Source organism: Panthera onca, chromosome D2 (genome assembly GCF_046562875.1).
Source record: "Panthera onca isolate mPanOnc1 chromosome D2, mPanOnc1 haplotype 2, whole genome shotgun sequence".
Taxonomy (NCBI): domain Eukaryota; kingdom Metazoa; phylum Chordata; class Mammalia; order Carnivora; family Felidae; genus Panthera; species Panthera onca.
In genome coordinates, this window is record NC_138349.1 from 44761840 (window position 1) to 44786076 (window position 24237).

A 24237-nucleotide genomic window follows, 5' to 3' on the forward strand; every position below is an offset into this window, starting at 1 on the left:
CTTTACCACTAACAATACAGGGTAAAAGATATGGTATCCAGAAAACCACAATGGTGTAAAAGAACTGCCTCTTGCCTAGGATTAAGGTTTAAATCCTGGCTGATAGTAACTAGCTACTGAAAATACTTAATATCTTTGGGCCACAGTTTCTTTAATTCTCAATGTTTGCCAGTGCACACCAAATGAAGTTCATATACCTTAGCTTGCATTTCAAATACCTCCACCATGAGATCCCAAATGAAACATATCTTCTCCTAGTACTAAAATGCTACTTCCTCCAAAAGCCCTTCCTGATGCCCTCAACTAGATAAAACTAGCACTTTAGGATCCTTAATTTATTAAGCATAAATTAAAGAAATCTATATAGCTATCGCCTCTAATTACATTGCAAGCCCTTTGAAAATAGGGCCATATCTTATTCATTTTTATATTACCTGCATAGATTACCTGAGTTCAAATCTCATCTCTGTCACTTATTAGCTAGTAACAGGACAAGTTACTTTCTCTATCCTTCATTTTCTTGATCTATAAATTAAGGATAATAAGAGTACTTACTTCATTAGGTTGCTGTAAGTCTCATACGAAGTAATACATGTTAAAGTGCTTAGAACAGTTCCTGATATACAGTAAATGTTAAATAAAAACTAATTGCTATTATATTATTTATTATAAATAATTTCCAACTTGTTTATGTTGAGAAAATTTTCTAACATAAATGTCAAAAGAATACTAGAATGCCATATAACCTTTCACTTATATTCCTCAAATGGTAAATTTTAACACAATTTGTTTAAACTTACGTATTTGGTACTAAACTATCTGACAAACCATTGGAAGTAACATAACACCTTACTGCAGTTTGCTGGGAAAAAAAATGAAGATAACTGAGATGCAAAAGAAGACAAAGATGGAACAGAAAACAAATACATAACAAGGGTTATTTCAGAAAATAGAAGGACACAATTAAAGACAGGAAAGGAAAAAAAATGAGAGATAATGAAGATTCTGAGATTTCACATTCTGAGAAGATGATGAAGTTCACATATGGGAATCTGAACCTTTGAAACTTTTGAAAATGAGAGGTAAAATCACTTTCTAAGAGCGCAAGCACAAACCCAGGGATGAAGACGTAAAAAAGGTAAAGAAAAATAAACATGAGATAATAGAGGAATTACTGAAAACACCACCTCATATTAAATTGACAGGCATAAATCTGTATTTGTATACAGATTTTAACAACTGTGGATTTCTGGTAGAGAAATTAGATGGTGGAAGCAACAAAAGACGGCATGCTGTTTTGGGGAATACACTGTAAGGCTGGCAGTGTGTTAGCAAAGCCAGAATCTATGTAGCTGACCACAGGCCAGGTAGTTGACTGAATATGAAGAACTAAACCAATATGGGTATTGGGGGAGGGCAAAAATGAGTTCAGTAGTTACAGAAGCACAAGAAAGAAATGTCCACCATCACCAATATTATTTAACACTGTTCTATAAATATAGCAAATAAAATCATCTCCCCCAAAATAAGATCAGGATAAATACAAAAATTAATCTTTAAGAGATAAGCTTTTTTTAACCCATTTAAATTGAATCCATACAATAGTACCTGATAGTCAATCCAAACACCTAATAATCACATCACTACATAATTATTATTGCCGTTTTAAAGGAATCTCCCTAAACTATGTGGCTGTACCTATATATTTATGTTCTTCTCTACTTCGACCCAAGCTTTTTGATTACTAATATGTGTGATTCTGTACTAAAGTTTGTGATTCACACATTAGACTAGCCAGTAGAGATGCATGTGTAAGAGGCAAGGAGAGACAGAATTTTTCTTCTTATTTTCTAATCTCAGTTGCACTTTGACTTCACAAAACCTTTAATGTTTCTTTTTTTCATCATTAAGAAAAAGTTAAACATATGTATTTTTATGTTCACAGTTATTACAGTTTTTTAATGGTAGATTCAACAGTCTCAATCAAAATCCCACCAAATTATTTTGTGAATATCAACAAAGTGATTCTAAAGTTTATATGAACAGGAAAAAGAGCCAGAATAACCAATACTTCAGAGGAAGAAAGTCAGAATACTGACAGTGATATCCAGACTTACCACATAAAGCGACAGTAATCAAGACTGCGGTACTGATTAAAGAATAAACAGATCAGTGGAACAAAACAGAGAATCCAAAAATAATCCACAAATACAGTCAACTGATCTTTGACAAAGAAGCAAAGGTATTTCAAAGAAGACAGACTAACAGAAATACCATATGATCTAGTAATTCCACTACTGAATATTTACCCAATGAGAACAAAACCACTAATTCAAAAAGATATTTGTACCCTTATGTTTATTCCAGCATTATTTATAATAGCCAAGATATGGAAGCAACCTGAGTGTCCACTGATAGACAAATAGGTAAAAAAGATGTGGTATGTGTGTATATATACACACACGTACACAAATATTGAATATTACTTAGTCGTTAAAAAAAAAAAAAGATCTTGCCATCTGCAATAACATCAATGGAGCTAGAAGGTATTATCCTAGATGAAATAAATCAGAGAGAAAAGATAAATACCATGATTTCACTTATATGTGGAATTAAAAAAAATTTCTTTAATGTTTATTTATTTTTGAGAGAGAGAGTGAGACAGAGCATGAGTGGGGGAGGGCCAGAGAGGGGGAGACACAGAATCAGAAGCAGACTCCAGGCTCTGAGCTGGCAGCACAGAGCCCGACACGGGGCTCGAACCACGAACCGTGAGAACATGACCTGAGCCGCAGTAGGACACCCAACTGACTGAGCCACCCAGGCGCCCGATAGGTGGAATTTAAAAAAGAAATGAACAAATAAAGAAACAAACAAAGAAACAAAAAGACTCTTAAATACAGAGAACAAATGAATGGTTGCCAGGGGGATCCAGGTTGGGGGATGGGTGAAATGAATAAAGAGTATTAACAGGTACAAACTTCCAGTTATAAAATAAGTAAGTCACAGAGATGAAAAGTATAGCACAAGGAATATAGTCAATAATACGTAATGAAGTTTTGGTGACAGATGGGGACTCTATTTACAATGATGAGTACTGAGTAATGTAGAAAAATGTTGTATCACGCAATCCTAAAATTCATATGGAACCACAAAAGACCCCAAATAGCCAAAGTAATTTTGAAGAAGAAGACCAAAGCAGGAGGCATCACAATCCCAGACTTTAGCCTCTACTACAAAGCTGTCATCATCAAGACAGCATGGTATTGGCACAAAAACAGACACATAGACCAATGGAATAGAATAGAAACCCCAGAACTAGACCCACAAACGTATGGCCAACTAATCTTTGACAAAGCAGGAAAGAATATCCAATGGAAAAAAGACAGTCTATTTAACAAATGGTGCTGGGAGAACTGGACAGCAACATGCAGAAGACTGAAACTAGACCACTTTCTCACACCATTCACAAATATAAACGCAAAATGGATAAAGGACCTGAATGTGAGATGGGAAACCATCAAAACCCTAGAGGAGAAAGCAGGAAAAGACCTCTCTGACCTCAGCCGTAGCAATTTCTTACTTGACACATCCCCAAAGGCAAGGGAATTAAAAGCAAAAATGAACTATTGGGACCTTATGAAGATAAAAAGCTTCTGCACAGCAAAGGAAACAACCGACAAAACTAAAAGGCAACCAACGGAATGGGAAAAGATATTTGCAAATGACATATCAGACAAAGGGCTAGTATCCAAAATCTATAAAGAGCTCACCAAACTCCACACCCGAAAAACAAATAATCCAGTGAAGAAATGGGCAGAAAACATGAACAGACACTTCTCTAAAGAAGACATCCGGATGGCCAACAGGCACATGAAAAGATGCTCAACGTCGCTCCTCATTAGGGAAATACAAATCAAAACCACACTCAGATATCACCTCATGCCAGTCAGAGTGGCCAAAATGAACAAATCAGGAGACTATAGATGCTGGAGAGGATGTGGAGAAACGGGAACTCTCTTGCACTGTTGGTGGGAATGCAAATTGGTGCAGCCACTCTGGAAAACAGTGTGGAGGTTCCTCAAAAAATTAAAAATAGACCTACCCTATGACCCAGCAATAGCAAGCACTGCTAGGAATTTACCCAAGGGATACAGGAGTACTGATGCATAGGGGCACTTGTACCCCAATGTTTATAGCAGCACTCTCAACAATAGCCAAATTATGGAAAGAGCCTAAATGTCCATCAACTGACAAATGGATAAAGAAACTGTGGTTTATATACACAATGGAGTACTACGTGGCAATGAGAAAGAATGAAATATGGCCCTTTGTAGCAATGTGGATGGAACTGGACAGTGTGATGCTAAGTGAAATAAGCCATACAGAGAAAGACAGATACCATATGGTTTCACTCTTATGTGGATCCTGAGAAACTTAACAGAAACCCATGGGGGAGGGGAAGGAAAAAATAAAAAAAGAGGTTAGAGTGGAAGAGAGCCAAAGCATAAGAGACTCTTAAAAACTGAGAACAAACTGAGGGTTGATGGGGGGTGGGAGGGAGGAGAGGGTGGGTGATGGGTATTGAGGAGGGCACCTTTTGGGATGAGCACTGGTGTTGTATGGAAACCAATTTGACAATAAACTTCATATATTGAAAAAAATAATAAAAATTTAAAAAATGTGGTATCAATATGTTTTACACCTGAAACTAATATAACATTGTTAATTATACTAAAAAAAAAAAAGAAAAGAAAAAAGAAAGAAAACCTAGCGAAAAACCCCCCAAAAAACAAAAACAAAGGATACTAGATAGTCTTTTCAACAAGAGATACTAGAAAAACTAGATATCCATATGCAAAAAAAAATGACCTTTCACACTGTTCACAAAAATTAATTCAACATGTACCAAAGACCTAAATATGAAATGTAAAACCACAAGATAATAAGGAAGAAACTTCAGGTGATGCTGAGTTTCTACCTTCTTAGAAACAACACAAAAAATACAATCATGAAAGAACAATTATAAACTGGACTGCATGAAATTTAAAACACCTGTTCTTTGAAAATCACCATTAGGAGACTGAAAAGGCAAGTCACAGACTGGGACAAAATATTTGTAAAATATATGACAAAGAACTGATATCTAAAATATGCAAAGTACTCTTAAAATTCAACAAGAAAACAAACAACCAAATTTAAAAATGAGCAAAAGTGGAGTACCTGGGGTGGCTTACTCGGTTGAGTGTCGGACTTTGGCTCACATCATGATCTCATAGTTCATGAGTTCGAACCCTGCATCGGGCTCTGTGCTGACAGCTCAGAGCCTAGAGCCTGCTTCAGATTTTGTGTCTCCCTCTCTTTCTGCCCCTCCCCCACTCATGCTGGCTCTCTCTCCCTCTCTCTCTCAAAAATTATTAAATGTTAAAAAAAAATGTTTTTAATGAGTAAAGTTCTAAACAGACATCTCACTGAAGATATACAAATGGCAAATAACTTGTGAACAAATGTTCAACATTATATATCTTTTGGCAACTGCAAATGGTTATTAGAATGGTTAAAATCCAAAACAACACCAAATGCTGGTGAGGATGTGTAACAACAGGAGCTTTCACTCACCGCTGGAGAAAACGCAAAATGTACAGCCAATTTGGCAGTTTCTTACTAACCTAAATATCTTACTATATAATTCAGCAAACATGCTTGATATTTACCAAAATGAGTTCAAAACTTACACATGTAAATGGTTAGAGCACCTTTATTCGTAGTTGTCAAATTTTGGAAGCAATCAAGATATCTTTCAGGAAATGAATGGATAAACAACTGTAGTACATCCAAACAATGGACTATTATTTAGTGATAAAAAGAAATGAGCTATCAAGCCATGAAAAGGCATGGAGGAAATGTAAATGGATATTGCTGAGTGAAAGAAACCAATCTGAAAACACTACATACAACTATATGGCATTCTGGAAAAGGCAAAGCTATGGAGACAGTAAAAAGATCAGTGTTTGCCTTGGTGGGAGTGGGCGGAGAAGAAAGGGATAATACACAGAGAACATGAGAATTTAAGCAAAGTGAATTATTCTGTATGATAAGGTAATGGTAGATACATATCATTATGCATTTGTCAAAGGTCATAGAATGTATACACAAAGAGTGAACCCTAATGTAAACTATGGATTTTAGTTAGTATATCAATATCGGTTCATGAACTTTAACAATTAATGCAAGATGTTAATTATAGAGCAAATTGTATAAAAGAAGGTGAGGGAGTAAATGAAAATTCTCTGTGCTTTCTGCTCAATATTTCTAAACCTAATACTTCTCTAAAAAATGAAATCTATTAATTAAAAGACAGAAGGAAATATGTGCAGAATGGCAGAATAAATATCTCCAAAAACTCCACTCCTCCATAAAAGCACTGAGAACACTGGCAAATTGGTTAAAATCAACTTTTCCAGTAATATAGAAATGCTTGCCACAACCAAGGAGCACTTATTTAAAAGAGAAAAGAAAAAAAAAACCCAGTTGAATCTTGGTAAGAACAAGCCTGTGGCATTTTAATTTATTCTATTACTATGCCTATCTGCCCAGTTCTGTGGTAACTTGGAAAATAAGAGCCTTACAAGCATAATAGCAGTGAAATTCAGCAATCACTGGGAGGAAGAAGTGGGTGGTAAACTGGGTTTGGAATTCTTTCAAAAGCACCATTTCCAGAAAATAGTTACTATTTGACCTAACACCCTCCTAGACAAGGCTCATTCTCAGCTGTTGTTTCATTTGAACTAATTTGGAGACTCTCAGTGGGAACAGCCTTATCTCTAACACATTTGTTGAAAAAAATCAGTGCCACTGCTTAAAATTTCAACCTGCCTGAAATGGCAATGATCAAAAAAACTTTAAAGAAAAACCTGAGGAATGAGATGTCCACAGGAGGCTCTGAAATACCCCCAACATATTCTTGGACATAGAGAAGGCCATACACCTGTGTAGGGCTCTGTGCATGCCAAGGAAATACCTGAGAAGAACTTAACCTCTCATCTTTGGCTCTCCTTGAGTCTCTGAGCAAAAAGAAGGAAATGAAGGTTAAGGCAGAGCTACAAACTGCTTACCAGGTTGTTGAAAGCATCCTTACACACACACACACACACACACACACACACACACACACCCCATTGTAAAAGGCTGGGATACTTAATGGTTCAGGGCATTAAAAAAAATGCTTCTAATCATTAGCTTGACAAACTCCAAAATATAATAAAGAGACACATCATAAACTGTCAAAAACTAGAAAAAAAAAGAAAAAAAGTGAGAATCCTAAACAAAGCAAGAAAAATAAAAATAGGATTCATCATGTAGAAGACAAGCTCAGTAAGATTAACAGCTGATTTTTCATCAGAAAGCATGAGAGTCAAAATGTTAAAAGATTATCAACCAAGAATTCTATATCCAGCAAAATTAGCCTTCAAAATTCAGGAGAAATTAAAACATCATCATATAAACAAAAACTGAGAAAATGTGTTGCTATTAGACCTTCCCTACAAGATAAATTCAAGTTGGACTTTAATTACTTCCTCCTTATTAATGAACAGAAGAAAAAGTCAGCAAAGAAATAGAAGACTTGAATACTACATACTAACAAAATTCAATAGATGTCTATAGAACATCTATAGAAATTAAATTCATAGTCAAAAACCTTCCACAAGGAAAATCCCAAGCCCAAAATACAAATCAAAACCACAATGAAATACCACCTCACACCAGTCAAATGGCTAAAATTAACAACTCAGGCAACGAGATGTTGGCGAGGACTCAGAGAAAGAGGAACCCTTTTGCACTGCTTGTGGGAATAAATACTGGTGCAGCCACTCTGGAAAACAGTATGGAGGTTCTTCAAAAAATTAAAAATAGAATTACCCTACAACCCAGCAACTGCCCTACTAGGTACATATCCAAAGGATACAGGTGTGTTGTTTCAAAAGGCACACATGCACCTCAATATTTATAGCAGTGCTATTGACAACAACCAAAGTATGGAAAGAGCCCAAATGTCCATCAACAGATGAATGAATAAAGATGTCGTATACACACACACACATGCACGCGCGCGCGCACACACACACACACACACACACACACAATATTACTTGGAGATCAAAAGAATGAAATCTTGGCATTTGCAACAACATGGATGGAACCTGAGTATATTATGCTAAGCAAAATTTGTCAGAGAAAGACAAATATCATATGATTTCACTAATATGTGGAATTTAAGATAAAAAACAGATGAACATGGGGAAGGGAAACAAAAATAATATAAAAACAGGGAGGGGGACAAAACATAAAAGACTCTTCAATATAGAAAACAAACTGAGGGTTGCTGGAGGGGTTGCAGGTGGGGGCATGGGCTAAATAAGCAAGGGGCATTAAGGAGGACACTTTTTGGGATGAGCACTGGGTGTCATATGTAGGGGATGAATCACTGGATTCTATGCCTGAAATCATTATTGCAGTATATGTTAACTAATTTAGATGTAAATTTAAAAATAAATAGTAAAAAAGAAAGAAGAGAAGAGCCCAAGCCCAAATAACTGCACAGGTGAATCCTACAAGTTCTTCCAAAAATAGAAATTAAAGAAACACTTCCCTTTTCAATCTATGTGACCATAATACCAAAACCAGACAAAGACATTTTAAAAAAAGAAAGAAAGAAAACTATAGACTGATATTTATTATGAATATACGCATAAAAATCTTCAACACAATACTAGCAAATTGAATCTAGCAACACATAAAATGATTACATACCATGACCAAGTAGGATTTATCCAAGAAAGGTAAAGTTGGTTCAACATATGTAAATCAGTCAATGTCATACACCACATTAAGAGAATGAGGGCCAAAAAATTATCTCAATACTCACAGAAATAGTATTTGACAAAATCTAACACCCTTTCATGATAAAAACACTCAACAAAATATGATTAGAAGTTCCTCAACCTGATAAAGACTGTGAAAAAGCAGAGCTAACATCATACATAACAGTGAAAGGCTGAATGCTTTATCCTGAATATTAGAAAGGCACAAATGTTTGCTCTCACCAGTCCTATTCAACACTGCATTGTAGGTTCTAGCCATAGAAATTATGCAGGAGGAAAAAAAAAAAAAAAAAAAAAGAAAGTACCTAGATGGAAAGAAAAATATCTATCTCTGATGACATGATCTTATACAGAGAGAATCCTAAGGAACTAAGGATTCAGGGGGTTATATGAACCATATACATGAACACTGGAAACAGTCAGGATTGTAGCAAAGCTTACAATGAAGAGGGAAAATGAGCCAATGGCCAAGATTTTGTGAGGCAGGGGTAGGGACCAATAAGGAGGGGTTGATACAGCCAAATGCTCTAAATCTCAAAATAATAACAGTGAAGAATACTTTATTTAGAAACAAATGAGGAGTGAAGACAAAGACCCCACTTCTAAACAGTAAAGTACTAGAGTGACTGGAAAATAAGAATTCTTCATATAAAAACACTACTAGGGAATTAGTACATTTAGGAAAGAGTTAGATTTCAGTTACAATCAGAATGTGAGCAAAGAGGTCAAGAATGTGAGTTGGTTAGGATGTGAAAGAATTCCATATAGCATAGTGGAAGGTGTAGGCAAAGAAGGAGGTTGGGGAGAAACAGTAGTGAAAGCTTCGGCCAGATAAGGAGAGGAGAGCATAGTATTATGAAAAAAAAAAAAAAAAAAACATAAAGGAAACTGGTCAGTGGTTCTGAACCACTGAATTGCAGATAAGACAATTCCTATAATTACAGTCCCCTGTAAAGCAGATTAAGGCATAATTAAAAAAAAAAAAAAAAAGACAATGAGGAGAATTAAAGGAAAGACAGGAAAAGGAATCCTCAAGAAGTTATGGAATGGTAGAGACACTTTTACACATGTAATGTTAAAAAGGCCCTGGGGTTAGGTACATCCAAACTTTTTCAAATCAAGGCATAGAGAGAAAATAATAGTTTTAAGATATGCTGGAGAGTCAGGCTTGTCTTGAGTGAGGTTTCTCTCTTTACCACCCATCTCCTAACGAGCTCTAGGGGATCTAGATGTCCCAAACCCACACAGCCACTCTAAAACCTGGAGGGATCAATAAACTATAACTATTTATGACAAACCAGGGTGCCCACTTCTTGGGAAGTTCTGTGCTAAATGAGTCAAGTTAGCAACCCCCAAGAATATGGTGCATTTCTCTCTCCTCCCTGAGAATCACCAGTGTGGATGATCCACAAATCACTACTCCCTCCAAATACACTGTATAAAAGGGATCTGTGGTCATATGTTTTGGGAAATGGCTACATATTCTTTTACCACATTTTGCAAAATCATAGTACTGTATTTATATATTTAAGGCGCTGTGGAGCAAACTATTTTTTAAAAAACTTTAATTTATTCATTTCCTACTCATTTGATCAGAGAATCGCTTTTCTATGCCTATTAATATCCAGGAATATTGTTTTTGGAAAACGATATCTTTTCTGAAAGATGACTAATCAGCCTCAGTTTGATCATTCCCAGGGACACAGATTACTACTTCCATCCAGGTAATTCATTCCATTTGGGACAGTCTGATTAATAATCCCGTTTCAAGCTAAAATTTGCCATCTTTTACCTTAAAATAAAGAATTTTGCCTTTAGAGTTAGAGATCACATCTATCCATTCCTACAAATGACCTAGAAACAAACTCATAGTAGTTCTCTGAAAATGCCACATTACTCACACATGGTTTTACACATGCTATTTTTTCCATCTGAACACTCATCTTTCTCCTATAGAAACCACTCCTCTGCAATCTCTATAGTCAATAGTACCAGTTCAATAGTAACTTCCTTTTACACACAACTCCCTAGACAAAAACCAGTTGCTACATGCTTCTGGAATCCTATATAAATCACTTTCTTAAAGCAACCATCATCCTTGTACTGCACAAATACTATTATAACAAGTACAAATATCATAACTGCCTACATACCTGTCTCTCCCACAGACTCAACATCTAGGAAGTTTTTACTAACTAAACTTTGTGTGGGATGGAGGAGGCACAGGAACCTTCTACCTAACCAATAACTAACTGCAATGACTCCAAATAAGCTCATGTACTGCATAATGGTTTTTACCATCCCCAAAACAATGCTCCAAGAAGCCATTACCAATCCACAGCTATCACCTCTCACACTCTCTCCAAATTCATCCCCCAGCTTGAGAATTTAGCACAGAATTCAACATAGGTTCTCGATGAATATTTATTAAATGAATGAATAAATCTTATCAGAAGTATAAGCAATGGTTCACATTTTAGTTAGGCTTCTAAATTTTCATAAGATGGCCTTAACTTTACCTTCTTTTAAACGAACCATCAAAGATGAGGGAAGCATAATCTTACCAACCATGACTGTCTTTACATCATATTCTTGCCTGACAATAATAACTCTCCAATGTCCATTCCTTATCAAAAGCCTAGCTATAAGAAACAACAGCCAAAATAATGCCTGGAAAGATACATACTCCATGCATTCTTCTAGATCTTCTAAATTTTATCCTTGCATTTAATCATACCAACAGAAGAATCTTTGGTTAAACTTCATTATTTCATGACCCACTGAAGAACTCCCTTTTCTCACTTGGTCTAGACTTATTTGCAGCTTACAATGAAGAACATAAGTAAGAAAGGGACTTAAGGAATTTGTCATTACTTTTATTTGGGAAGCTGTCTGAGACCTGTCCTCTATATCACAAGGTACTTCCCTTATAAGAACTCATGCAAAGCAACTTCTTTCAGGTTTGTGTCTCACGAAAGCAAGTCAATTCAGGAGAAATGCATCCTTTATCTTATGTATACTGTAAATCTTGCAATGGATAAAGTTATGTTCTTTGCTTTTGCTGCCTTCTTTTTTTAAATTTTTTAATGTTTATTTATTTTGAGAGAGAGAGACAAGAGCGTGAGCAGGGGAGGGGCAGAGAGACAGGGAGATACAGAATCAGAAGCAGGCCCCAGGCTCTGAGCCATCAGCATAGAGCCCAACATGGTGCTCAAACCAACGAGGGAGATCATGACCTGAGCTGAAGTCAGATGCTCAACTGACTGAGCCACCCAGGTGCTCCAGCTTTTGCTGCTTCTTAAAGCCAAATTTTTTTTGTTCAAGAACTATATGGGGCCATACATTTTCCTTCCATAGTTTCTTCATCCAATTTTACTATCTGTATTGTAAATGCACCCCAAAATGATCTCAAATCCCTAGTGGAATGAGATGGGAAAGTGAAAAGAGAAAAAATAATAACTACCATCACTGGGTGTCTACCGTAAACCATATACTGCTCAAAGCACTTTTGTGCCTAATCCTTGAACACTGAGAGAAAGGTATTATCAGCTGTTTTACAGATGATAAACTGGAGTGGAGAAGGTTTAAATAAATTACCTAAACTCACAAAGCTAATTTGTGTCAGGCCAGAGTTTGATCCCAGGTTTGACTGACTACAAAAGCCATATTATATATAAACTCTGATCAAATTAAAGATTATACTATGCTTCAAAAAGAAAAAGAACTTTAGCACTGTACAGTATCTTCCTCTGCTTCTAACAGTACTTGAGGAATTTTTAAGTTTTAATTTATTATGTAAGCAAAAGTAACAAATCACTTGGCACTAACTTTAAACATTATTTTTAAAATAATTAACTTAAAATTTTCAACATTTAATCATTCCCAAATGAGAAATAGAAAATAACATCAAACAAAGTCCAAATAGCAGACATTAAGTAAAATATTTTTATATACAGTAAAGCTAATGAAAGAATTAAGACATATTATTCCAATTAGTACCACATATAACTTGAAATATTTTTTGGTGCCTCTAAAAACCAGATTAAAAAATAGTTTTTGGGGCAGGGGGAAATTATGATTCAAAATTAATCAAAAGATAGGAAATGTAATCTAAATTAGACTCACCTGCTCAAGTCACTTTTTCCATGGTGATGATAGTGGTCAGGATGGCTGAGATGATAATGCTCCTGTCCACTCCACCTCTGGGGTGGCCTTTTCCAAAATCCTTCCTGAGACTGCCGAACATTTCTGTCTGACCGGTCAAAACGGTTCATATTGTCACACTCCACTAGATAGATTCAAAAGCAAAACACTATAAACATGTACACATTCTGTAAAAGTTAACTACTTATGACTTGATAATTAAATGCTGCTGAGAATATAAAAATGATATTCTAAAAATACCAGCCATTTATATTATCTAATCACAAAATCAAGATTTCCAGAAGAAAAATAACCAGTTCTTTTGATGAAAACTTTATAGTATTCAAATTGAAGTGCATTATAAAACTTTCGTATCACAGGCAGTTAAGTAACAGTGTTTTCAAACAAGCATATTATCCTTGTTATCAACATTATACATTTTAAACACCAGTAATCAGTTTTAAGAGGTTTTTCATCATTATCACTGGCTGGTTCTGACTTCAGAATGAAAATGGTCAGACAAAGTAAATTTCTAGTAGAGAATTCATTCTCAAAAATGAATGCCACAATTAACTTTCACTGGTTTCAAGAAGCACAAATTAAGTTTTTATCACAAATGAATAGTATTTTTTTAAATTAGCTCACAATTTTAGAAAGTAAGACACTTCAATCTGCCTACAGTAGAGATTGTTCAAAAAGTCTAAAATGCCACTGAAAACAAAGCCAGCACTTTGCAGCAACAAATAGCACACTCCCTGAAATCCAGATGCCAAAAAACACGAAAAGAATCTCCTTGAAATACCCCAAGCTTCTCCTTCACTTACCCAAAACACTTTTTCCTCACATATCTGAGCACTCACTAGAAGAGTTACTTTGTACAAGGGAGACATTGTGTCGCCGGCTGCCTACTCAGACATAGTTGCATACAAGGCACTGACAAACAGGCCTTCCTTCCTGCTCAACTCCCAGCCCTCCCTGTGGGAAGCAAGCCCAGTTTGCCCTGTGACTCCATCTTCGCTCAGTGGTTACATAGCTACTGAGTTAGGACTGTTACTAAAAATACAACTGAACACTAACCCAAGCCAGGCGATGGAAGGCTGCAAATTATTACATGAGAAAGTTCAAATCCTGAATGCTCAGAATTACTTCATAAAGAAGCTGTAGAAATCAATGGAATCCTCAATTTTAAAAAACTCATTCTTTAAATGATTATTTTCACTTAACTCAAACTTGAATTTGAAATATGGAAAGTGTTTCATTACAGTATACCAGATAAGAACAAACTTTCCCACTCCAAAATAAGTAGTTAAAATAAAGTATAGATGTTCAATTCTCATACACACTAAATTTACTGTTAACATATTTCTTCTAAATGCATAATAATTTTGTACAACTTTTTAAAAGACTTTGAAATTTTGTTTATAATGGTTAGAAAAATCAATTTGGGGGAAAAACTACATATTTTATAGTTTAAAAAAATTTTAAGAAAAAATTTGTGAAAGAAGCCTTACATTTGAAATTATTTCAAACAATTTCTTGTCATTTTATTGATGTAAATTACAATCTACTTTTTTAAGTTCAATTATAGAAAACTTGACAATTAGATAAATAAAGGCATTGGCGACCATTATAATTAAAAAATCAGGAGTAGAAAATGAGATCAGAAAGGAAAAATTAATTTAAAAATAATCCTAAAAAGGCTCAAAACTGATTTTAGTTCACATTTGTATTATACTCTGAGACTCAGTTAAGCTCATCAAGAATTTCTACATGGCATTAAAATGTTACTTTAGTTGCAGCAATTCTATATAGCTGAGGGATAATCTGTATCTATTTTTAAATGCCCTGAATTCATACTTAATTCAGGCAGATAAAATTCCACTTACTCCCCAAACAAGAAATTCTGTCATAATAAGAACCTGATATGTAATTAGGATATCATCAACAGTGTGCACACACAGTAACAAGAAGCAAAGGAACGAAGCAAACAGGTGAGGAGATGGTGTTAAATACTGTGGGAAATTAAAATGCATAAAATTGATATGCCGTTTTTGTGTCTACTAAAGAGGTTCTTGGTTCAACACACAGACTACAAATGAAAGAACCTTTATTGAATGAAACAAGAACTCAACACAGGCACAATGGCAAATAAACACTGGAAACAAATATTTGCCACAACCATAAAAGAGTATTGGTAGAAACTGAGACAGAAGGGCCTAAATTCTCAGATAAATGACTGCTCCAAGACTCTAAGATCCTGCTTATACAGCTGCCCCCTGAACAATGTGTTAGAGGTGCAGGACCCCCTGCACAGTCAAAAATCCATGCATAACTTTTGATTCCCCAAAAACTAAACTACTAATAGCCTACGGTGCATCAGAAGCCTTACCAATAGCACAGTCAATTAACACGTATTTTGTACATTATATGTATTATATACTGTATTCTTACAATACAGTAAGCTAGAAAAAATAAAATGTAAATAAGAAAATCTTAGAAAAAATACATTTACAGTACTGCACTGTATCGAAAAAAGAAAGTTATTAAGAAAATCATAAGGAAGATAAACACATTTGTAGTACTGTACTATTTTTATTGAAAAAAACCACATATAAATGAGCCTGTGCATTTCAAACCTGTGTTGTTCAAGGGTCAACTGTACTCCCATCTGAGGCACTCGTCAAACATACGTTTATATACTTTAAAATGTTACTAAGAAGATAATGTGAAATAATATTAGTGATGGTTTCTTAGAGAAGATTAGAGATTCTGACAGAATGAAAGAAATAATATAGCAAAGGAAATGGAAAGCAAACAAAATTATAAGATGGAGATAAATCAAAACCACCTCCATAGCCAATGAGGGAACAGGACCCAAAGAAAGAAAATAAATCTCTCTGAACATGAAATACCATAGGGTATGATGAGGTAAACCGAAAGGTATCCAACTTTGAAAAATTTTAATCCAGTATGGCAATCACAACTATCCTACACACCAGATTTCACCGTAACTCTGAATTGAGGTCTAGAAAATAAAAAAAGGCCTTGTGAAAGGGGGTTTCCAGCTCCAGAAGTAAAAGGCAGAAGATTTTAGTTCTTTTACTGTGAGTAGGAGACAGATAACATCAGGACCTTTACCCTTTGGAGAGGGAAAGAGGATCTAGTATAGATAGCTAAATGAAACATATGGGACGTGGGGATGCCTAGCTCAACTACTCATCATACTCATTTCTTCTGATTTTATAAAAGGAACAAAATATAACACCAAAAGCAACCTAGATTATTTCTCTGATTACTTAAAGTCATAATGGATGACACAAATAGTATTTGTACCTGTAACAAGTGGCTATGAAGATGGCAGGAAGAAATTACACATTACAAAAGCTAGAAAGAATGTGCTTTGCAGGAGGTTTTACAATCTGATCAGAAAAGCTCTGAATCTGAAAGAAGAAAAGCTCATGTAAAAAAAAAAAAAAATCACGAACCTTGTTATTACTAAACACAATTACTACTGAAAAAGAAAGATAAATCTCCAGAAGAAAATATGGTAATTGGAAAGTGATCAAGGACAATACTCTAGAACTCATATGACTATATCTTTTAGGAAATATAACATGGAATAAGTGCAATTTAATAGGCACCGTAACTCGGTGGAGTGGGGTTCAGGAAGTAATTAGAGAGGCATCTTTTTCAACAGAGAAAAGTTTAAAAACAGAAGCACACGGAACAAGATATACACTATGGGAATGTCACAAACCTGAGGGTTTATACTATAACTGTGCCAAATGCTAGGCTTTAATCTGTAGACAATGTGTGACCATCAGATGTTCCAGAGCGAAATAATAAAGCAACACGAATGTGTTTTTGATACAACCTGAATGGTTAATTTAAAAAACACTTTAGGGGGCGCCTGGGTGGCTCGGTCGGTTGGGCATCCGACTTCGGCTCACGTCATGATCTCACAGTTTGTGAGTTCGAGCCCCGTGTCAGGCTCTGTGCTGACAGCTCAGAGCTTGGAGCCCGCTTCGAATTCTGTGTCTCCCCCTCTCTCTGCCCCCTCCCCTGCTCACACTCTATGTCTCTCTGTCTCTCAATAATAAATAAATGTTAAAAATTTAAAAAAAAAAAGAAAAGAAACACTTTTGAACAAAAAAAAGCACGTCTCAAATACTCAGTGGTCTGCCAAAAGAAAGTCAGATCCAAATTGTTTCCTTAAGAGATCCTTGATGAAGGTAAAATAAAAATGCAAAACAATTAAAACAATTCTTTTAGATCCTTCCTAACTGCAACTGAAACCTAAAGTCCTTTCTCATTTTATTCCTCTTCTCTCATTCTATGCTCCTCCTCTGACCCATCTCTCCCTTGACCTGCTTCCCTACCCTGAAGCTGGCCAGAAACCTCAAAGGCTCAACACCTCTTAAAGTTTAAATCTCCTTCAGAAGAGGGAAAATCCCATAAGGCTGATTTTAAACCAGGTCAGGTCCCTAAGCTGAAAGTCATGGCTGGATGTTTTCTAAGGTCTAAACAAGATTGGGAGAAATTTGCAGAGGAATTTAGAAAAGTTTTAGAATTGATAATCTAGGGCTCCTAGATCTATTACCCATTAGTTCATACATTAAAGGGAACCCCAGTTGCAAAAATAGAATGGAAAAGGCACAGCGTGAAAAATCTGAAAGTCACGTGATTTAAGAACCCATGACTGTGTAGAAAACAGTTTTCATTGACTCTCTTAGGATCTGAAAGTTAAACTGACCAGACAGATTAATGGAAGGAAAGCATACAAATGTATTTAATATAATATGTGACACGGCAGGCTTCAGAAGGAAAGACAGACCCAAAGAAACAGGTCTGTGTTGATGTAGAGTGGACAGTCATGGAGGAATATGACAGTTAAAGAGTATGAGGTAGGGGCACCTGGGTGGCGCAGTCGGTTAAGCGTCCGACTTCAGCCAGGTCACGATCTCGCGGTCCGTGAGTTCGAGCCCCGCGTCAGGCTCTGGGCTGATGGCTCGGAGCCTGGAGCCTGTTTCCGATTCTGTGTCTCCCTCTCTCTCTGCCCCTCCCCCGTTCATGCTCTGTCTCTCTCCGTCCCAAAAATAAATAAAAAACGTTGAAAAAAAAAAAATAATAAAAAATAAAGAGTATGAGGTAACTGTAGTAAACTGGGGGAAACTTGGGCAAGTCCTATTTGTTAGGATTCTTCTTGGCATCCCTAGAATTAAGAATGGTGCCTTTTCTCTGGTACAGGGGAGCACCTCTCACATGAAGGTTTTATGACCTGTTTCAGGGAAGGAGGATGAGGGGCAGAAATGGGGAGAGGGACTTCCCTGCCTCTGCCATTTACTCAAACTCCTTGGGCTTAAAATGTTCAGTATGCCAAGGTGCCATATTTTGGGGTACTGTGTAACTGAACTCCATCAAGTACACAGAAAACCAGAAGAGGTTACAAGAGGCCTTGCAGAGGCTGTCAACAAAGTCTTCTCTGTGAACACAGATTGGGCTCTGATTCAATTCTGTAAGGAAATAAAGGATAAATCCACTGCCGACTTCAAGAATAGACTAACACCTTTAGATAGCATTTGGAGATAGTTTCTGAAAGAGATATAACCCAGTCTCTCTTCTTACTATCTGTGAAAAAAAGGCAGAAATAGGATAAGTATAGCCTCATTGCCAGGCGTCTAATGCTTAGAAAGAGCCCTGGAAAAAAGCAGAATAAGACTCAGAATAAAATTATGTCCTTCATATATAACAACTAGATGCTTCCACCACAGCCAACTAAACACTAGAGGAAGAAGTCTCTTAGTACACTTATAGATACTATTAACAGCAGGGCATTGGAAAAACAAGTATCCTGCATCACCTAAGAAACAAAAGAGGAAAAATAAAATGGGTGATTAATCAAAGTGTTCTGAAGGGAAAATCAAGTACCCAATTTCCAGTTTTACCCTTGAACTCAAAAGATAATTTTCTCTAAATATTAAAAGAAAATCTTGCAGATGTTTTATTGCTACAGGCACTACAATATCAACCTTAAACCCTACTATTGTTATATCATCTCCCCCTCATTGTCACCAAAAAACTCAGGTGTGGATATTTCCAATACCTCTCAGGTCCCAAATCCTAGCCCATAACTATCCAAGAAACACTGGACCAACAAGCATTCTTCCTCCTCTGTGTTATCACATATGACACCTAATAGGTCATGATTTACTACACAAGTGTAATTGCCAGATAAATATTTTCCTCATGGCCTCTTCCTTGAAATCCCAGAAGATCCCTTATTCATAATACAGTAATAGCAAGCTTGTGTCCAAAATCAAACCCAAAGTAAAGATCTCAACAAGGTCTCAGTCTTTTTGTTGGTAAAAATTCCAATGATATTGGCAGAATTAGCGATGCTGAACTCACCAGGCTTCAGAGTGACCCATTCATACATGTAAATTCATACACCCAAATCTGCATAACAGCCACAAAACCCAGAAGCTAAAGGGAATAAAAATCAATAGTCAAAAGTATATTAGAAGACTCCTTTATACCTTATACCAGTCCTTATAACATTCCTATCCTCTTCCCAATCAAAAAAACTCAGGTGGGTGGGTATAGTCATCCAGGAACTCAGAACTATAAAGAGAACAGTCATTCCTCAATACCTAGGAGTACCAAATGGAATATTATTTTATGTTTAGCGCCTTTGAAGGCTACATATTTTAGACCTATATTCTGTTTCTTCAGTGTTCCGTTAGCTCAAAACACTCAATACCTGTTTGCCATCTCCTGGAAAATCTACAATATGAGATGTTATACCTCAGAAGTTCCCTCCTACTTTTCACAAGTCCCCAACCCAAGACTTCAAAGACTTTAAATTTCCCTGTGATTCTAATTTTACCTAATATGAAGATAACTTTGTTGTCCTCTAAAGATGAAGGAGGCTCTAAGACTGATTCCTTTAGCTCAGAGAGGATATAAAGTTTTCAAAGAAAAGTTGTTAAAATTCTGTCAAAAAATGCATTATCTAGGATGTGATTTACTCCAAGGAAGTATATCACTCACTCCTCACAACAAGCCTTTAAAACTTCACATGAAATCTCCTGGATCATTGTCTCAGTTCTCCCCCATAATTTTCAATGGTTTGTCAAGACCCTAAGAGATATTACATGCACATTTCTGCTCGGCCTGTTGTCCTTCTGCCATGTGCCACGAGAGCAACCTGCTCCAGGTAATCCTGGTCTTGAAGAAACAAGGAGTAGACGCGAACTCAGTCCCACAGTCTGAATTGTCCCAGCTAACCCATGAATAAGAAAAACAAATGTTTATTTTGAAAGTCACCAAAATTCTGAGATTGTTACACAGCATCCTGGGAGCATGGGGGGGGGGGGGGGGGAGGAGTCTGAACAATGTGACAACTGTGAGCTCCTAGTGCCCTCAATAGCACCATATCCCTGCACTTTTCTAGCATCACATATAAAAAGGACTTCACCACCGTGTTTGGTTCATCTCTGGCCTCTGGGAGGCCTGAGAGACTATGCAAATGTTGACTGACAGGGAATCCACAGATCTTCTGGAGCCATTCCTCCATCCAGAAGGAGTATTCCCATTTCAACCCTTGCCCCAGGAGCTTTCTTAGGCTCATCTCTGATTCTAGATCAGACCTTAAGATAGAAAATCCTAAGATATTAAGTCAGTGGGAGCAAGAGTACCCAGGCCTCTCTTGCATATGGATTGTCTAAATCCCCACATTAGCAGTTGGGATCCAGAGAGGAAGAGTGTGGATTTGAGAGTAAAAAAGGTGGAATGATTCATCTGGAAGGTCACCATTTGCCCACAATTAATCTTTCTAAAATTTTCAGAATTGATGTTTTAAAAATATTTACCAACTTAATGAGTTTTACCGCTATTTCACAAGGCAAATGATATCTGTTTCTCTAAATGTAATTCTTCTTAAAATTAAAATGAAACTAAAGGGAAAAAAGCTAGATATGTACACAAGGAAAAAAAGGACAAATCCTATCTACCACTTAGTTCATGGTATATACATACAATTTTATTGGATCATACAGAATTATATCTAAGATGTACAAAATCAGGTTTCAAAGAATAAAATAAATTTGCAAATTAATCAATCTATTTAACATCACTTAAGAATGATTCTCAGTCTGAAAAGTCTTCCTCCATTGGGATTAGGAAGTCCGTATATAACAAATATTAAATTGGCCAAAGTCAAGCAGCTCAACTACATATGCCTCTGGAAGTTGAATATTGTTCCTACTTACCATTTTCAAGAGGTGCATCCTCAGGCAGGTCCACATCAAGCATAAGGTCATCATCCTCAAGGTCACATGATTCAAGATTATTCAGAATATCCTGTGAATAAAAGCAATAAAAAAATGCTATAACCTAGCTCAAAAAATGTATGTCATCATTAGTTTGGGAAACAACACTCTCTGATAGTCTGAATTTACTCAGTGTTTGTGTTGTAAAAATAAATTTTTTAAATAAAATCTAATAAAAAAGATTTAACTGGTTTACTTGTGAAGCTATTTGTAATATCCTTCTCTTACTCTTCCTCCCACCAATAATTTTTTTAATTTATTTTTTAAAACTTACACAATGCTCACTATCTGCAAGATATTGTTCTAAGTACTTTACAAATATTAATTAATTTATTTAATCTTCAAAATAACCTTATGATTTAGTGACTAGTACAATTACAGGAAATAAATGCACAAAGCCAAAATAGGATGCAAACACAGAAGGTCTATTTCCTGAGTCCGTGCTTTTACCAATTTCCCTGATAACATGAATAATCAAAGATGGTAAAGAATCTTCCAAATGTCATTCATATTTGGTGTGCAGGGTTATGTTTTATTATATCTAGGAATTGGACCACTGATGTAAAATAATGAAAGCCTTTAACAACATGATCATTCCGTTTCCTTTCTTGTGCCAAACCCACCTACTACTACCTTTGGCACCACTATCTCCTCAGTTTGCCTTAATTTGTTCGTTTTCTATAAAAGACTAAAAGGACTGGACCAGTCCAATTGGTATAAGCAACCACTCCTGGGTTCTACGTGCAACCTTGCTAGCTATCACCTATCCTGAGAAAAGTAATGTTTTGCTTTCAAGGACTCTTATTCTGAAGTCTAGTTTAGGAAATAAAGTTTAAAGTTAGGAACTCAGTTTGACCTGTAACCCACTAGCAGATCCTTCCAATCCAAGAATTGATTCAATACTGTAAGAACTTTTGTTAGTATAAATAAATAAAAAGACTAAAAATCTACAGAATTTTAAATAACTTAGAGATTATGGACTTGAAAAGCTCTTATAGAATGGGGATGTATATTTTATTACAGATGATATAAACAAAATTAGCATTTGTTCCCTATGTCACGTATTCCATCCAAATCTTTCCAATTTTGTGTTGTTGGCCTTTCTTCCAAGATACACTGAGAACTAAAAGCAAATGGAATAATTGTTACTAAAAAAGTAGAAACAAACAAACAAAACCACCTCTGGATAATTATTTAACCTTGACAGAAAAAGGGATATTTCACAGAACCTATTTCCATCATGAACTAACTGCTGTCCTTAGTATTTAAGTCTACTTAAAAGTCAAAAAATAAAAACTAAAAATAAATAAATAAATAAATAAACAAATACATAAATAAAAATTAAAATGTTGGACATGGAAAGAAACTGACAAAGGCCATAATAGTTAATTCACAAAATAGAAAATAAACAGCCAATAAATATAATGTAGGAAAGAATGCTAATACCAATGGTGATTTACCACAATTGAAAAGAATCTAGTACTCATTAATACTCCAGATGGGATTCGATTCATAAACTTTCTGGAAGCAATTTGTCAAAATTTAGCTAAAACCTTTTTTAAAAAATGTTTATTTATTTTGAGAGAGATTGTGTGAAAGGGGGTAGGGTGGAGAGAGAGGGAGAGAGAAGATCTAAAATGGGCTCTATGCTGACAGCAGAGAGATCGATGTGGGACCTCTAACCTACGAACTGTGAGATCATAACCTGAGCCGAAGTCAGACGGTTCACCGACTGGGCCACCCAGGTGTCCCTAGCTAAAACCTTTTTTAAAAAGGCAAATTTTTCCTTTCTAAGAATTTATCACCCAGCAATAGACAAATGCAGAAAATGTATGTGTAAGTATGGCTATTGCAGCATTATTCAGAAAGGCAAAAAAAGAGAAACGTCCAAGAATGGAAAAATAGCTAAACACAAAGTATGATACAGTTATACAACAGAATATTATGTTTTCTTCCAAAAGAATAATGAAAAGGGGAGTCTGGGTGGCTCAGTCGGTTAAGCATCTGACTTCAGCTCAGGTCATGATCTCATGGTCCATGGGTTTGAGCCCAGCGTCACGCTCTGTGCTGACAGCTCAGTGTCAGGAGCTGCTTTGGATTCTGTCTCTCCCTCTCTCTCTGCCCTCCCCCCACTCACGCCCAGTCTCTCTCTCTCTTTCTGTCAAAAATAAACATTAAAAAAAATAATAATAATGTAAATGTATTTATAGACATGAAAAGATGTCAATTGGGGAAAAAACAGACTGTGTTGTTTCCAATCTTTTGCTCTTACAAATAATATTTCAATGAATCCTTATAAAACAAAAGTAAATTAAAATGAATGAGTCTAACGGTGTATCAAGTTGATAGTATTACACTCAGAAACTATTTCAAGTGAGGAAAAATTCTCCAACTATTTTCAGTAATTATATTATGGTTGGTAGTAGTGGTGTTATTATTCTGAGATGATTGTGAATACATGGATATAAATGAAAATAGCTATACTGGTGTTTGTTGAAAAGTGGATTCTCAGTCAGTTAAGCATCCAACTCTTGATTTCAACTCAGGTCATGATCTCTTGGTTTGTGAGTTGGGAGTCCCACACTGGACACCGCAATGTCAGTGCTTGGGATTCTCCCTCCCTCTCTTTTTGTCCCACCCTTGCTTGCTCTCTCTCTCTCTCAAGATATATAAATAAACTTAAAAAGATAAAAAAGAAAAAACATGGAAATTTAATAAAAACTCTTATGTTCCTAAATGTAAGTGCAAAGTATTGGTGTAAACACAAAATGTTTTTCATCTTAAATGAAAAAATACATTTTTTCCACTGAAAAGGCCTAGATGTTAACTAAAAAAAAAAACTAGGTCTCTACAACAGCATGTACAGAATTATCCATTTTATG

At 35.8% G+C, this 24237-nt stretch overlaps 1 protein-coding gene across 11 annotated transcripts in view; it reads right to left on the minus strand.

Moving 5' to 3' along the window:
• The window catches only part of CCSER2 (coiled-coil serine rich protein 2), a 187876-nt gene that overhangs the window by 71254 nt on the left and 92385 nt on the right, over window positions 1–24237 (minus strand). For 9 of the 11 annotated variants that reach the window (XR_009613004.3, XM_060642296.3, XM_060642304.2 and 6 more), the window contains 2 exons: window positions 21296–21386; window positions 13008–13170 (listed from right to left, as the gene is read on the minus strand). Coding sequence is in view for 10 of the 11 variants with exons in the window: in XM_060642296.3 (XP_060498279.1) it covers window positions 13008–13170; window positions 21296–21386 (254 nt within the window). In the remaining variant the exon portion in view is untranslated. Of the gene's footprint in view, window positions 1–13007; window positions 13171–13849; window positions 13980–16366; window positions 16466–21295; window positions 21387–24237 lie in introns of those variants that run through there. The other 2 variants (XM_060642305.2, XM_081790517.1) reach the window with 2 other exon arrangements.